This window comes from Gopherus evgoodei, chromosome 15 (genome assembly GCF_007399415.2).
Source record: "Gopherus evgoodei ecotype Sinaloan lineage chromosome 15, rGopEvg1_v1.p, whole genome shotgun sequence".
Classification (NCBI taxonomy): Eukaryota; Metazoa; Chordata; order Testudines; family Testudinidae; genus Gopherus; species Gopherus evgoodei.
Window position 1 is genome coordinate 25,888,914 of NC_044336.1, and position 15,321 is coordinate 25,904,234.

Below are 15,321 nucleotides of genomic sequence, written 5' to 3' on the forward strand. Positions count from 1 at the left end.
GAGTCCCAGGGCAGTACCCTATCCACTCGCCAATACTGTCTCTGTATACACCTCCTTCAAACCAGGAGAGGGAGCAATCTGGCAGCTATTCAAACGGTATCAGCAAACAGCTTTAACATACCCCCTCCTCCACCCTTTGCAGAGGCGAGGATTGACAAACATTTCAGACAAATGCTCCAGTTTCCACCACACAGCGGTTTTGTCTCTGCAACCCAACCAGTGCTCTCAAGGGGAGCAGGAAAAGGGAAAGAGAGGGGTTTTCTTCAGATTGCTATGCTAAACACAGGCGCTTTGAAAAAACAAGAAAGAGGGATGCTCTGAGCTAGATAAATCTGCTCGCAGGCAGGATGCTAACACACAGTACGCTGTCCGTCAAATACTGGCAGCCTTTCCCAAAAACAAAAAAAGCCAATCCAAGCACATTATACAAGCGTCCCTGCATGGATGGTGTGCAATAGAGTACCAGACGTGAGGGAGAAGGCTCATGTTCCCTGATCTCCTTCCTATTCCCAATAATAAACCCACGTCTTGATACTGTTTCTGGTTCCATAGGATAGAGAATTACAACAGCCCTGGGGAAAGGGTTCTCTCACTTCTTCCCCCTACACTACAGAATCCTGCGAGCGAGGAGTATAATTCCTAGCTCAGGCAGACATACTCACGCTAGCTTGAGGAGCTTAGCTACAGTAGCATAAGTAGCAACTGCAAACCCACAGGGTTCAGGCAGGTTAGGACTGCGAGCAGCTTAGCCAGGCTTGCACTGCCGCTGCCCGTGCAACACTACTATCGACACTTGCACGAGCACGTCTACACGAGCTGGGAATCACACCCTCGCTCATCGTGCAGACATGCCCTAGAACAAGACTAATGCTCTCGGAACCCTTTGAATGGTACTTACCAAAGCATGGGGCATGAAAGTTCGTGGCAGAGAGGGGAAGACTCATCCAAGCTTTCTTCCTTGCAGAAGCAGACAATTCAGAGTGCCAAAAAGAAAGGAGTCCAGGCGAGTGCCAAACTTACTACTGTTCTACACAACCCTGGGCTTCTGTGTCTTTGGCCCTCGGCTGTTAGCAGCTATATCTGTACATTGTTAGCAACGCAGGGGCCAAGTTAACAAATCTAGGGGCCTAACTTTAGTCAGCTAAATATAAACTTTTTGCTCTTCATCACTCAGAGCTCCCATTAATTTCCACAGCAGCTTCTGGTACCCAACTCCTTCAAAAAAAATAATAAAGGCGCCTGTTTAAGTGTCACCGACGCTGGAGGAAGGGAAGTATAAAAACAGACATTATTTGCTCAGAACTGGCAGAACATCCTACAGGGAACTAGAACGTGGCCTTGTTTAACTGGGCACGTGCCATACCGCAGTTTGCACCGCTGCGGCAGATGGAGACATGCTTGTCCAGTTCCATCCAAGTCATTCTGAAATATCGAGGTCCCTATATGCAATTGCAGCATAGCTCCTCCTGGCTTACAACGAGCACACCCGACTCATTCTCTGGAGCTCCTCCCGACAGCATCCCATTGCCCGGTTCACCTCCAGGTGTGTTATCGCCTGTACTCAATAGGAAACACATCCAAACCAGAGTCTCACCTCAGTGAACCCAACTAATGAAAGAACAGATGGTTTAAATCTTCCAAATTAAAAATCTAATGGATTAGATCCTTCCCTTTGTGAAGAACCTAATGACAAACTGTTCAGCCCCATTAGCCAGTTTGTTCCACAGGGCTCCACTGGGGACCACAAACACTTCCTTAGGTATCTTTAGTACCCGCACCAGTCCTCTGAGAACTGTCTGAAAAGGGGGAAGAGTTGCTACACCCCAAAGCAGCTAGGGAGAAGCATCAAGCACATCAAATCAAAGTCATCGTTACATAGAGAACAGTGCACTAAAAAAACACCCAGGAATTCCTTATCCATCACCATCTCCTTTCATAATGATGGTGTGTATTAACATCCCACGCTATTCCCCTCTGAGTCCTTTCTCCATGAGAGACCTCACTGAGGAAGTGTGCTGCTTTGTTCTTCAATCTCCTTTTTCCTTCAACTGATTCACGCAAGGATTTGAGGAGCTTGGAGTAAATTACGAGAACTTAAGCCTGACAGATGCTTGAGCATCAATGACTAAAGCACTGCTTGTGAGAGGTTTTAATCCAAAAGATGGGAAAGACACTGAGCAAATTCGCCCCCATGTCAAGCCATTACAATCCAAGGCAGTTACTTCAGAGATCTCATTGGCTCATTACGTTTAAAAAGGTAGAAGAGGCATTTTTTATCAGAATACTACAGTTATATACATTGTTAAAGAGAGTCACTCCCCACGTCCCTCTCATGACATCCCCCATACCACCACCAAGTCTCTCTGCTAGGCTGTGCTATCCACAAAGCAATTGAAGGCCTCAATCCTGGAAGAAAAGACATGGGGAGACCTCTAAGCCCACACACAACCCCACTGACTTCAGAGTCAGTTCAGCCTGGGTATCATTCCTCCTTTTTACACACACAGTTCCAGTAACTCCTGGTGCATTTGGCATTTTTTATTCTAGCATGAGTGGGATGAGGGCATTGCTTTGACTGCAGACTCTTTGGGATAGGGACTGTTTTTTTGTTCTGGGTTTGTACAGCTCCTAGCACCGCACTTGTCATAACAGATAGTTAAGGGTTAATGCCTCTTTCATCTGTAAAGGGTTAAGAAGTTCACCTAGCCTAGCTAACACCTGACCAGAGGAACCAATGGGGAAAAGATGTTTCAAAAGGAAGGAGGGAAGTTTTCCTTTGTTTAGAGTTTCAGTTTCAGCCAGAGTGAAAAAGATCAAGGAACCAGCCTCTTATCAGAGTAGTAAGTTTTAGAAAAGGATAAATAGGTTTATGTTTATAGTCTTTGTAACTTGTCTTGGTACCATTAAGGGAATTATCAAATTTGGGTATTCTTGGGTGTATTAAGATTTGTGGCCAGGAGAACATCCTCTGTGTTTGGAATCTGTTGTCTGTGAGAGTAGCTGGTATGCTAATCTCTCCTAGAGGGTTTTCTTTTACCTTTCTTTTCTTTAATTAAAAGACTTTTTCTTAATACCAGGTTGATTTTTTCCTTGTTTTTAGATCCAAGGGGGTTGGATCTGGATCCACCAGGAGTTAGCAGGAGAAAGGAGGGGGGATGGTTAATTTCTCCTTGTTTTAAGATCCAAGGGGTTTGGATCTGTGTTCACCAGGAAATTGGTGAAGTCTCTCAAGGCTACCCAGGGAAGAAAAGTAGTGCTTGGGGGGGTGGCAGCGATACCAGATGTAAGTGGTAATTAAGCTTAGAAGTGTCCATGCAGGTCCCCACATCTGTACCCTAAAGTTCAGAGTGGGGAAGGAACCTTGATAGCGGCTACTAGTCACTACCACAGTATAAATCAGAAACAACAGAGCACACTACTGCTTTGTTGGGGGTATTCCGTTCCCTCACTTGGTAGAATGGGAGGAAGAGAAGTGGAGAGAATCCTTCTCTTATCTCCGAAGAGTGAGTATTAGGCAAACAGAACAAGTGTCATCAGACCCTTGCAGGATTACTACTCGTTAAGCTAAGATATTAACACTCCATCTCAAATGAACTCCAAGGGAAGAGCGTGGAAGGACCCACCCGCTCCTCTGATTTAAGTAGATCTCGATAAGGCATCAACTACAAGCCAAAAAATCATGTTTCAGAGGGGTAGCCGCGTTAGTCTGTATCAGCAAAAAACAAGGAGTCCCTGTGGCACCTCAGAGACTAACAAATTTATCTGGGCATAAGCTTTCGTGGGCTAGAACCCACTTCATCAGATGCATGGAGTGGAAGCCAAAAGTCAGTTCAGCTCCTGATGTCATTTTAAGTGGGTTCAAATCAAAACCTCTCTAGAAAGGGGAGCCTCTTAAACAGCAGCATGGAATAATGGGGAAGGATTTTTTCCTTTTTGAGGACCAAAACTTGGCTTGGAAGTGAGAGACCAACAGCGCTAGATGGATTAACCCAGCAGCAATCGGGGAACATCTCTAACTTGATCACTTTGCTCTGTCCACTCCTCCTGTCATCTCTTTCCTAGCCCACCATTTCCCATGCAGTCCTGCACCCCGCCTCCTCCCAGCCCACCCTGCAGACACAGGCGATGTAGGCTTCTTCCCAATAGGCAGAGAAAAACGTTAGAGACATCGGTTAGAAGCGGGTTGCGTGGCGGAACTGTTTACTTTCTCTGCTGGGAGCTATCGGCAGCTGATCAAATACATTAGACGGTCCCTTATAACGACAGGCAATTATTGCAAACATCAATACAGGCAAGATACTTTTGTTTTTAAACTTGGGCCTAAGTGAAACAAAGAGGTGTTTGAGGACGATAACCTTCGCACAACGTGAACCACAATAGAGAGCTGATTGCATTCATTTGGTGGCGTGACAGAGCTGGATCTTGGGCTAGGTTGCTTCACATGCCCCTGATACCAGGACATGCCTAACCCCATGTTATTTACACCACAGGACAATGCTCCTTCCACTCAAATACATGACAACCTGGTGACTTTCATCTTCCAAATTCTGAGAAGAACTAAGCAACAAATGGAAGTGTAAAGAACTCCCACGTTACCGTAGAGAGGCTCATGGAGTGCCAGACTACTGGAGCCTTAATTTTTGTTTATCTAGCAAAGTTTTTTAGATGCACCAATTTACAGATGGGGAAATCGAGGCACAGAAAAATTAAGTGACTTGCCCACAGTCACACAGGGAGTCAGTGGCAGAGTGATGAATTGTGCCTAGATCACCTGAATCCAGCCCAGGACCTTAACCACAAGACCATCATTCCTCCCTATTTACAGTACATCCTAGAACTGAGCTTAGTACCATAGACTCTTGTATAAGAGATTAAAAAAAAAAATTTCACGTATTCAGTTGTGCCAAAATGGGAAGGGGAAAAAAGAATTTGATAGGGGAGTGAGAAGCATTCGTTAGATATCAGAGTTACCAATTCTTGCAATTTTCCAAGAATTGTTGTTAATATTTTGTTATTCTTAAAGCCCCAGCTCCTGGAGTCATGTGATCATATGACAGACTCAGCTGTCATTTACAGTTTCCCGCCCTTGTAGTTGCAGAGAAAGTCTTGAAAACCTGACCTTACATCAGTGTTTCTCAAACTGGGGTCACCGCTTGTGTAGTGAAACCTCCTGGCTGGTCAGGCCGGTTTGTTTACCTGCCCTGTCTGCAGGTCTGGCCGATCGCCGCTCCCACTGGCCGTGGTTCACTGCTGCAGGCCAATGGGGGCTGCTGGAAGCGGCGGACAGTAAGTCCCTCGACCCGCGCCGCTTCCAGCAGCTCCCATTGGCCTGGAGCAGCGAACCACAGCCAGCGGGAGTCGCGATCAGCTGCACCTGCAGACAGGGCAGGTAAACAAACCGGTCCGGCCCACCAGGGACTTAACCTACACAAGCAGTGACCTCAGTATGAGAAAGGCTGCCCTAAATGGTCCTTCACCAGCAGACAAAAAAGACAAACACTCTGATTTTTTAAGTTAGTCTCCCCAAAAACCATGAGATTGAGTCACGATTTTTGAACGACTGGTGTTGGCAATGCTCCAGATTACATCTCAGGATTGAAACAAAAGTCTCACCTGGACTGTTTGGAAACCACTGCCAGTTAAAGAAACAAAACATAAAAAAAGGAAAGAGCCGACACTTTTATGTGCATGGCCTAAAGCCACGTTCAGCACACACACTGACAGAGAAACCCAGGGAAATGCAGTTTCATTAAATCTCCCACAGAAACTGATTAGTATCTGGCTTCTGCCAGAATGGAAACTAATATGAGGTTAAGAAAAAAAAAATCCATCTAACTTTATTAGCCGAAACGCAGAGTAACATCAACACTCCTGATGCTTTGTTGCCTGACACTACTATTGAACACACAGCCACCTCAGACCTTTTGAAGAGCTCTTCTAGACAGCTAGCAACACCAAGGAAATCAATGTCTTTATCACCAGGCCCTGTTGGTTACTGCAGTTCATCCTTTTCACTAGCACCAGCTAAAGGAAGGTTTAACAAGGGCAGCGTTTCCACCTCTCATGAATCTCCCAGTATTCAGTGTTTTAAAGCTCCAGCTCCTGGAGTCATGTTACAAAACAAAATTATCACTCTTTAAAAAAAAGCAAGTTCCTAGCCTGATGATTGCCGAGAAAAGCTTGGAAGTGTGACTCAAACATACCCTAAAGGCTCAGAAAACAGGATGCAAGGGGGGTGAGGTGGGGTTCAAAAATCTCATAATTCTTTTGAGAGCTGCTTCAGGATTTTTGAACAGTGGGGGTTGGTGACACTGCAACAAGCTGAGCACAGCTTTCATAGCAAAACCCTGAAGCCATGCAAAATCCACCATGGGGATCCCCAAATACCGTGCGGAACAGTCTGAGGCAAGCCCCAACCCTAAACCAAGCCAAAGGCCAGTGCAGTCAGCTGCCCTTACATCCCCACTGCTGCTGGACAGGCCCATCCAGGAGCTGTGTACGTTAGACATGGGAGGTAACTGTCCCACTCTACTGGGTGCTGGGGAGGCCTCAGTGGCTGTGCTGTGCCCAGGTCTGGGCAAAGATGTGGACATACTGGAGAGAGTCCCGAGAAGGGCAACAAAAATGGCAAAATGAAAAAATGGCAGCTGGGAGGAAAGGGGAAGAAAAACAGGGCATGTTTAGTCTTGAGAAAAGGAGACTGAGGGGAAGGGGACCTCATAGTTCTCAGACATATGAAAGGCTGCTACAAAGAGGACTCTGATCAATTGTTCTCAGTGTCCACTGAAGGTAGCACAAGTAGTACTGGGCTTCATCTGCAGCAATGGAGAGTTAGGCTAGATATGAGGACAAAGCTTCCAATTATAAGGGAGTTTCCAACTTTCTAACCTTCCCAAGGGAGGCTGTGGAATCCCCATCATTGGAGGCTCTAAGAATAGGTTGGACAAACACCTGACAGGGACACTCTAGGTTTATTTGGTCCTGCTACAGCACAGGGGGTGGACTAAGTGACTTCTCCAGGTCCCTCCCAGCCTCACCTTTCTATGAGTCTATGAGCCACTCCCCTAAGAGAGCACATGATTTAGGGCAGCAGACCTCTATTTGCTACCTAGGGGATCTGCCAGAGGCGGGAATGAGCAGATGAGTCTGGGGTGGTGACAGCACAGACACTGTGCTGCCAGCTCAGAGCCCAGACTTTACTCTGCCGTGTGAAAGGCAGGCGTTCAAGAGCTCCCCTCGTGCATCCAGGAACGTGCAGGTCAGCTAAAAACAGGCTTCCAGCAGCCCACGGTCCCGGACACAAACAGGGTGGGTGGGAGACTAGCCTGAGGCCATTGACAGCAGACAGTCAGACTGCTACTTACGAGCAATGGGAGGAGGAGGTCGGCCAAGTAGACAAAAGCTGCTCCCAGGGTGAAACCAACAGCTACCGGGAAGAAAGCAAAAGCCCCGAAATCCCCAGAATCTTCAGCCAATTCAATGGCAGGAGCCAGGAGGGACCAGTAAGATGCAGCTAACATGACCTAAGGACAGAGAACATAAAATTAATACAGGTTATAGGATTACCCGCAATCGAGATCAGGACCCTAATGCGTTGGGTGCTGTACATACACGCAATAAAGAGACGGACCAAAGGTGGGGGGGGGGGGAATTGAGGCAGAGGGTGACCAGCTTTAATTCTCACAAGAGCTCGGTGCAGAGGTGGGAACAGAAGCCAGGTCCCTCGATGCCCAGTCAGGTGCCCTGCCTCTGCTTCAACATCAAGGGTTTGCTAGACTCCAGAGAGCACACTGCCTCTCAACCACAAATCACTCCAACTCCCTCCAACCACCACACTCCTCCCAGGTAACCCAGGCACCTTCCCCAGCAACCCACACTCAAATAACTTCCCTCCTGGTTCCTTAATAACCCTCCTCTAGCAGAAGGAAAGAGTAAACCCCCTTCGTGGATTCACCATGCTGACCTCTGCTCACTTAAGGTTGTTGAGCAGATTCACAACACACCAGAAATTGAATAAATGGGAACGTGCACATTGTACAGACAGTATCCACACTGTTCCGCTAACACACTCCTTTGGTAACAGTGTTTAGTTACTAGTCAAACTCTCAGCTTCCTCCAGCTTTCTGGATGGCACCAGCCCTGAAACAACGCTCACAGAGGATTGCCAGGGCTCACACCTAGCAGGCTTCAGTTCACGCCAGCCACAAATGCTCCAGCTTATTCACCGTCACTTTTGCCATTGCACTTTGCAATGTGAAAGGTGACACAACCACTCAGACTGACCGATGAGATTTGAGCCAACTTCCCCACAGAGCAGTCACTGAAGTACAATGAAGAAAGGAGAAGGCTTTGCACAGCTAACGCTTAATCCCCATCAGTTTTCACTCAGCCAGCATTGAGGCAGGAAAACAATTGACGCACACATACTTACTTGCTAGGCTCATCCTACTGAGGATTAACACGTCCATAATAACCCTTCCCAGAGGGGAGCAGCAGGAGGGGAGGGGAGGATTGGCTCCCACCCACATACCAGTTCTTTGTGACAACAGGGAATGCCAGAGACAGAGGCCTCTGCACAACACACTAAAACATGAGTATCTTCTCATTTGTGTCACTGTTTTCACCACAAAGCACATTCAGGGATGCTTCGAAGAGACCATATCAAGTTGGACTAAACATAGTAACACTAGCCTGAGGTGTTAACAATCAACACCTTATGTTATTAAAACAATTCTCACGTGTTTCTACCATTAATGCAGATTGAAATGCCAAAAGTGACCAGTTAGTGATTGAAACCAGATGAGTCAATTTCACCTACTAGCTCTCAGATCTACAAACACCTCCTATCACCCAAGTACCTAAGCACTGACATTAACTCACAATGCAGGGTCTGGAACATGGCCAATATTTGATTCCCAACATGCATAAAAACCATATTTCCATTAGAAACTAAAATTTATTTGGGCATAAGCTAAAACTCACTTCATCAGATTTTAGCCCACGAAAGCTTATGCCAAATAAATTCGTTAGTCTCTAAGGTGCCACAAGGACTCCTCATTGTTTTTGCTGATACAGACTAACACAGCTACCTGTCTGAAACCTTACTTCCATTGGTATTAAAGTACTTTGGGGAAAAAGGGTTCCACCGGCTGTAAGGTTTTGCAAACCTTTGGTTTTACTAAAACCGGAATTGCAGGCTTAAATCAAGCTGAGATCATGTCTTTAAATAATATAGCGGGAAGGCTTTAAGAAAAAGGCAAGGAAAGTTAACTTCAGTCTGTTCAAGCATCGTGCATTTTGACAGATTAGCAAAGTAGTCAGCATGTGCTAGGACTGTCCAGTCACCAGCTCAGAACCATGAGCAGTTGCCAAACCAACCTCAAGAAACTGCTTCCTCCAGGAGACTTGCGCAGAATCGATTTTCAACTCCAGCAAAGCTACAAAGCAACTCCACATTGTCACTGAAGCCTGAATGACAGCAGACATGCACACACCCTCTGCAGAACAGCACATGGGAGGGGGAAAGACCGCCCCAGGAATCCAGCAAGATGAACCTCAGGCTCTCCTTGAAGAGAAGACGTTGCAGCTGAATTGAGAGGCCAAGATTTAAAGGCAACCACAGCTGTCAAACTTCGTATTTTGAATACTCTTTAAAACCTCTTTAAAAACCAAAACTAGAAAAGGGAAGACCGTAACACGAGCCGAGGGAAAAGCTCAGTGCAATTACATCGTCACTTTTTGGAAAAACATTGTTTCTCCAAAGAAAAGAACGGAAGGGCCCAGATTTATGGGGAAGTCAGGTTCCAACCCTCCCCATCCTGGGGCAACTGATGAGGGTATGAGCCCTCTTGCTGCCTTGCCCCCCTGGGAGCTGTACTGCCAAAGACTCCCCTTGAACCCCTCAATCTCTGAAGGCGAGAGCCCATGGAGGGGACACAGTCAGTGTTTGCTCGCTTTGGCAGCAAAATTCCCATTGGGCTCAGCAAGCACCACAGAACCAGTGCCTTCCGCTCCACCCTAACGAGATGCCAGCTCTGCTCCCCAGGGCACCAGAGAGCCGCCCCCAGCACGTGGTGCTCATAAGAGGGCTCTCCTGAGCTCACGGGAAGCTGCTTAGCCTCCACTGCCCTCCTTCCATAGCTTATGGGGCCTTCCCACATCTCCCTCTCCAAGACACCGCGAGCAGAGGACAGAACGTAGCACTGTGCACAACACACGCTCCACCCACTCCGACGTGTCCTTCCATGAAGCTCAGTTTCCTGGGGCTGTAAAAACAACACTACACAGGGACCCCAATCCAGAGAGAGAGGTGCATCCCCCTTGCAGTATACAGGACCCACCCCTTGCCACAAGAGCACGTCGTAGCTCCCCCACAGATGTTCTGTGTGACGTTGGACAAGTCCCTTTGTCTCTCTGTACCTCATCTGTAAAGTGGAGGTAACAATGCCTCTCTGTGGCAAGGATAAATGCATTAATTATTGGGAGGCACTCAGACACATGGGAGACACAAGATGGGTTGATCTCAGTTATTCGTGGAAGCTGACGCTCATGGCAGGCAGGAAATCGATCAAGATCCATGGGGCTCCAGTGACCTGGGAGACTCTCGCCAATCCACTAAGGGGGTTGGGGTTAGTTATATGGCACTTTCTCTACTAGCCCTGCAAAGCAGTTACCAGAAGAGCAGGGGGAGTGGATCCAATCCAGCACTCTTCTTCTCCACCCTCCTACCCCGCCAGCCTCCATCCTTACAGAAAACAGCACTGAGTCGACAGGTGGAAGGGGAAGGCAGGAATCCAAGCAGTCATTTGTTCACTCAGCTCCCCAAGCTGAGCACGCCTGTCGCTGAAAACAGAGCAAGCTGTACGGCGGTGTTTCCCAGATGACATGGCATGACACCAGGCCACAAGGGAGAACTCGGCTCATCTCCCTGGGGCCCAAAAAGAGGAAGTGTTAGAAAACAATGAGAGAGATCTACATTCCTTCTGAAAGAGAGCTAAACCACGATCACGGCTTCAAATCCAGGAGCCTCAACTGATGCGCGTTCATTGCTCTGGCCAGGACACAACCCACACAGCTCCTATTGACTTCAGCTCAAGCACACACCCCTCTGAAAGTCAGACCCAAGGTGGGCACTCAAAGTCAGCTGGCACTTCCTGTTTTACATGTGTCCATGCACTCTATTACCCCGGTGACGGGCATTGTGTTTAAAACCTACCTAGAAACTAGCCTCAGGACAACGTGTTCTCATCAACTGGCAGCTGCCGCTGGCCTACGTGAAAGGAGCTTGGGGGGGGTCTCGAAATGGAAACTAGACGCCAAACCCACCAGCCAACTGGCTGTCTCGGTCATGGCTCTTCTTGATCTCAGCCAGAGGCTGGCTCCAAAGGGGAGGACAAGACGCGAGGACACAACTCCCCACTGACTCCTAGGGCTGTTCCCTCCACACCAGGGTTGAGGGCGTTTCCACTGCTGTCCCCTATCCCAGGGTGGCACAGAGGTTTCCAAACACTAGGTAGAGATTGCCAATTAACAGAACATGAAGAGACACTGGAGATCTGTTGACGAACGGAGTCAGTTATATCATCTGGGTCGCTGCCCCATCGCCACATCTGTACAACCGTGACAGCTTTGGGAGGAGCAAAGGGGATGCTGGGCCAGCGCCGGTGCTGGCTGCTTTCCAGTTTTGTTGAGAAGTATTTTGTTGTTCTAGCCTGTAGCTACTGTGCATAATAATAATAATATATGGAGATATACCTATCTCACAGAACTGGAAGGAACCTTGAAAGGTCATCAAGTCCAGCCCCCTGCCTTCACTAGCAGGACCATGTACTGATTTTACCCCAGATCCCAAAGTGGCCTCCTCAAGGATTGAACTCACAACCCTGGGTTTAGCAAGCTAGTGCTCAAACCACTGAGCTCCAACCTCCTCCATCTAGCCATCAGCCACACCACAGCACCACATCAGCGAAGGGGAATCTCTAAGACACCAAGTCCCCTAGGATATTTGTGTTTCTGTGGCTGCTTGTAAACAGACCAGCTGAGTGGGCAGGGGTAGAAGGAAGAGACATACACAGGCCTGAGGGAGGGGGGCACTAGATACTGCACTGATCTGCCAGGATGCCCTGAATCTCTTTGGGGTTAGTCCATAATGAAGTCAAGAGAGTATGGGGTAGTTTTAGGCTTGATGCACAGACCTCCTCCTGTTGGCACAGGATCAAAATGACCACAGGACGCTGGGTTCAAAACCCACCCAGATCCTCTATGCAGGTTCCTGGATAAAGGAATTCTGTGTGCACACACACACGCGCACAAGTTAAGTCCTTGCTAAAAGTACTGATCACACCACTGCAAATGGTAACAAGTGAGGAGATAGCAGCAGTCAAGTCATTTCATCACCCCATCCGGGTGCCACCTGGCTGTTCCCCTGCCCTAACCTCAGCTACTTTCCTTCCACCAGCAAGCACAATGCAGATCTCTTCACCCATATCCTAGAACCGCCAATGGGCAGCCTTGAACTCCAACTACAGGTAACGTAGGGCTTGGCGTGATTCATAAACAAGACCACACGGGAAGTCTGCAGGTGCTTTGGTGCTGGTTTAAGCAGCAAGATAACAGGGTCAGAGCGAACAGCTGCGAGAAGATTTCCAACACACTTCTCTGCAATGGATCCATTTTGCCCCAGGACGCCTTCCCTGGCACAACAGGGGCAGGTGGAGATGCAAGTCCCAAGTCTACATTTGGCCCATAAAGCTTTATTAAAATAGCAGAGAAATCCATTCCCCAGATTATAGTTAAGCAAGAAAGGAAATATCAGATCCTCAAATACCCATCCAATATGCAGCATAAATACAGACTTCATTCATTTATTCATTTCATTTCCTCTCCTCTCTCCCCTCCCACTCCCCCGGGTGTTAGATGTACCAGGCTGGATTAATCAAAAATAATCAGCCCAATTAAGAGCCTTCAGCAGGTTTAGTGTCCCCTCAGCCCCCAACTATCTACAGTGCTTGCTTTTGGAGCCATTCAGCTACGGAAGGAAACTCATTTGTGACGGACTCCACTGGGAGTCTTCTCATTTGCCACGAAACAAAATTAGTTTTTTGGTTTTTTTTTTAAAGTAAAATCAGTCTGAGGCCTGAAAAAAATATCAGCAAAGAAAAATGCTTAAGAATTAACAGAAAAGTTTCCTCAGCTTGGGATCAAACCCAGTCTTCTGGAGCCAGGCATTCTCCCAGCACCCAAGCGAGCACTTTTCTAGCACCCTTGAACAAAAAATGGGGAGAAGCAGAGGCTGAAGTTATAGAATCATAGAAACACAGGGCTGGAAAGGACCTGGAGAGGGTTATCCAGTCCAGCCCCCTCCACTGAGGCAGAACCAGGCAAACCTAGACCGTCCCTGACAGGGTTTTGTCCAACCTGTTCTTAAAAACCTTCAGTAATGGGAATACCACAACCTGCCTTGGAAGCCTGTTCCAGAACTTAACAACCCTTCGAGTTAGACATTTTTTCCTAATATCTAACCCTAAATCTCTCTTGCCACAGTTTAAGCCCATTACTTCTTGTCCTGCCTTCAGTGGACATGGCATAATTGACCCCAGTCCTCTTTGTAACAGCTCTCAACATATTTGAAGACTTATCAGGTCCCATTCCCGCCATCTTCTTTTCTCAAGACTAAACATGCTCAGTGTTTTTAACCCTTCCTCATAGGTCACATTTTCTAAACCATTTATCGTTTTTTGTTGCTCTCCTCTGGACCCTCTCCAGTTTGTCCATCTCTATCCTAGAACTGGAGACAGCACTCCAGTGCCAAACAGAGTGAGAATTATCTCCCGCATCTTAGACAGCACTCGTTAATACACCTCAGAATTATACTAGACTTTTCTGCAATTGCCTCATGTTCAATTCAATATTCAATCTGTGATCCACTATACTTCCAAGATCCTTCTCCGCAGTACCACCACATAGCCAGTTATTCCCCAGTTTGCAGCCGTGCATTTGATTTTTCCTGCCTAAGCATAGTCCTTTGCCCTAGTCTTTCCTGAATTTCCTCTTGGTCTGAATTCAGACCAACTCTCTAATTTGTCAAGATTATTTTGAATTCTAATCCTGACACCAGCTTGATGTCATCTGCAAATTTTATCAGCAGACTCGCCACTCCATTATCCAAATCATGAACAAAGAAAACTGACTAGTACCAAAACCAGGATTGACCCATGTGGGACACCACTACCTACATCCTTCCCAGTTTGACAGCAAACCACTGATAACTACTCTGAGTACAATCTTTCAATCAGTTGTGCATCCACCTTATAGTAATTTCATCTAGACCACAAATCCCTATTTGCTTATGAGACTGTCATGTGGGACTGTGTCAAAAGCCTTACTAAAAAATCACAATATATCACATCTAGTACTTCAGAGGCTCATTGTTCAATATGCAACTGGCCTGAACAGAGCACCAGGAAAGAGACTGCAAGATACGATTGGCAGAGGCCCTGGAGGTTTTTCGCCTTCCCGTGCAGCGTGGGGCATGGGTCACTTGCTGGTGGATTCTCTGCAGCTTGAGGTCTTCAAACCACAATTTGAAGACTTCAAAACTCAGACATAGGTTAAGGGTTTGTTATAGAAGTGGATGGGTAGGGTTCTGTGGCCTGCTTTGTGCAGGGGGTCGGACTAGATGATCACATTGGTCCCTTCTGACCCTAGAATCTATGAATCTATACAACCTTGCACAAGCAAGGACCCAACCGGGCATCGCTTCCCGTTTCTTCTGCTAGGAAAATACAGAGTGAAGTGGTCAATGAACTGGAGATGCCTTAAAGCCTGAGAATTTTGCCAGCCTGTGTACAAGAGCTGTCAGCAAGCTGAAGAGAATTAATCCACTTTCCTTATTCTTATGGCCTGAGCATCCACCAACGGCAAAGAAGCCTGCACTGAGCCACTGGGAAACGTGAAGTTTCTTTTTAAGAGAAGCGGGATGTCTATTGCTTTAGACCCCAGCCCTCCAGGGGACCTTGTAGTCAACTTCCCACATCTCGTAAAAAAATGGGCTGTTACATTAGACAACCACAGCTGTCAAACTTCGTATTTTGAATACTCTTTAAAACCTCTTTAAAAACCAAAACTAGAAAAGGGAAGACCGTAACACGAGCCGAGGGAAAAGCTCAGTGCAATTACATCGTCACTTTTTGGAAAAACATTGTTTCTCCAAAGAAAAGAACGGGTCAATTTCTGCTCATTTCTGTCCCCAATCTTTGACCTGGCTGACACTTAAGTCAACGGTAAAACTTCTACTAGCTTCAACATAGGCAGGACCAGGCT

The 15,321-nt window shown here is 47.2% G+C and overlaps 1 protein-coding gene across 7 annotated transcripts in view; it reads right to left on the reverse strand.

Annotated features, from left to right (window-relative positions):
* Window positions 1-15,321, reverse strand: part of SLC39A11 (solute carrier family 39 member 11) — a 415,701-nt gene that overhangs the window by 382,257 nt on the left and 18,123 nt on the right. For all 7 annotated transcript variants that reach the window (XM_030534252.1, XM_030534250.1, XM_030534246.1 and 4 more), the window contains one exon: window positions 7,365-7,523. In XM_030534252.1, the coding sequence (XP_030390112.1) occupies window positions 7,365-7,523 (159 nt within the window). The remainder of the gene's footprint in view (window positions 1-7,364; window positions 7,524-15,321) is intronic.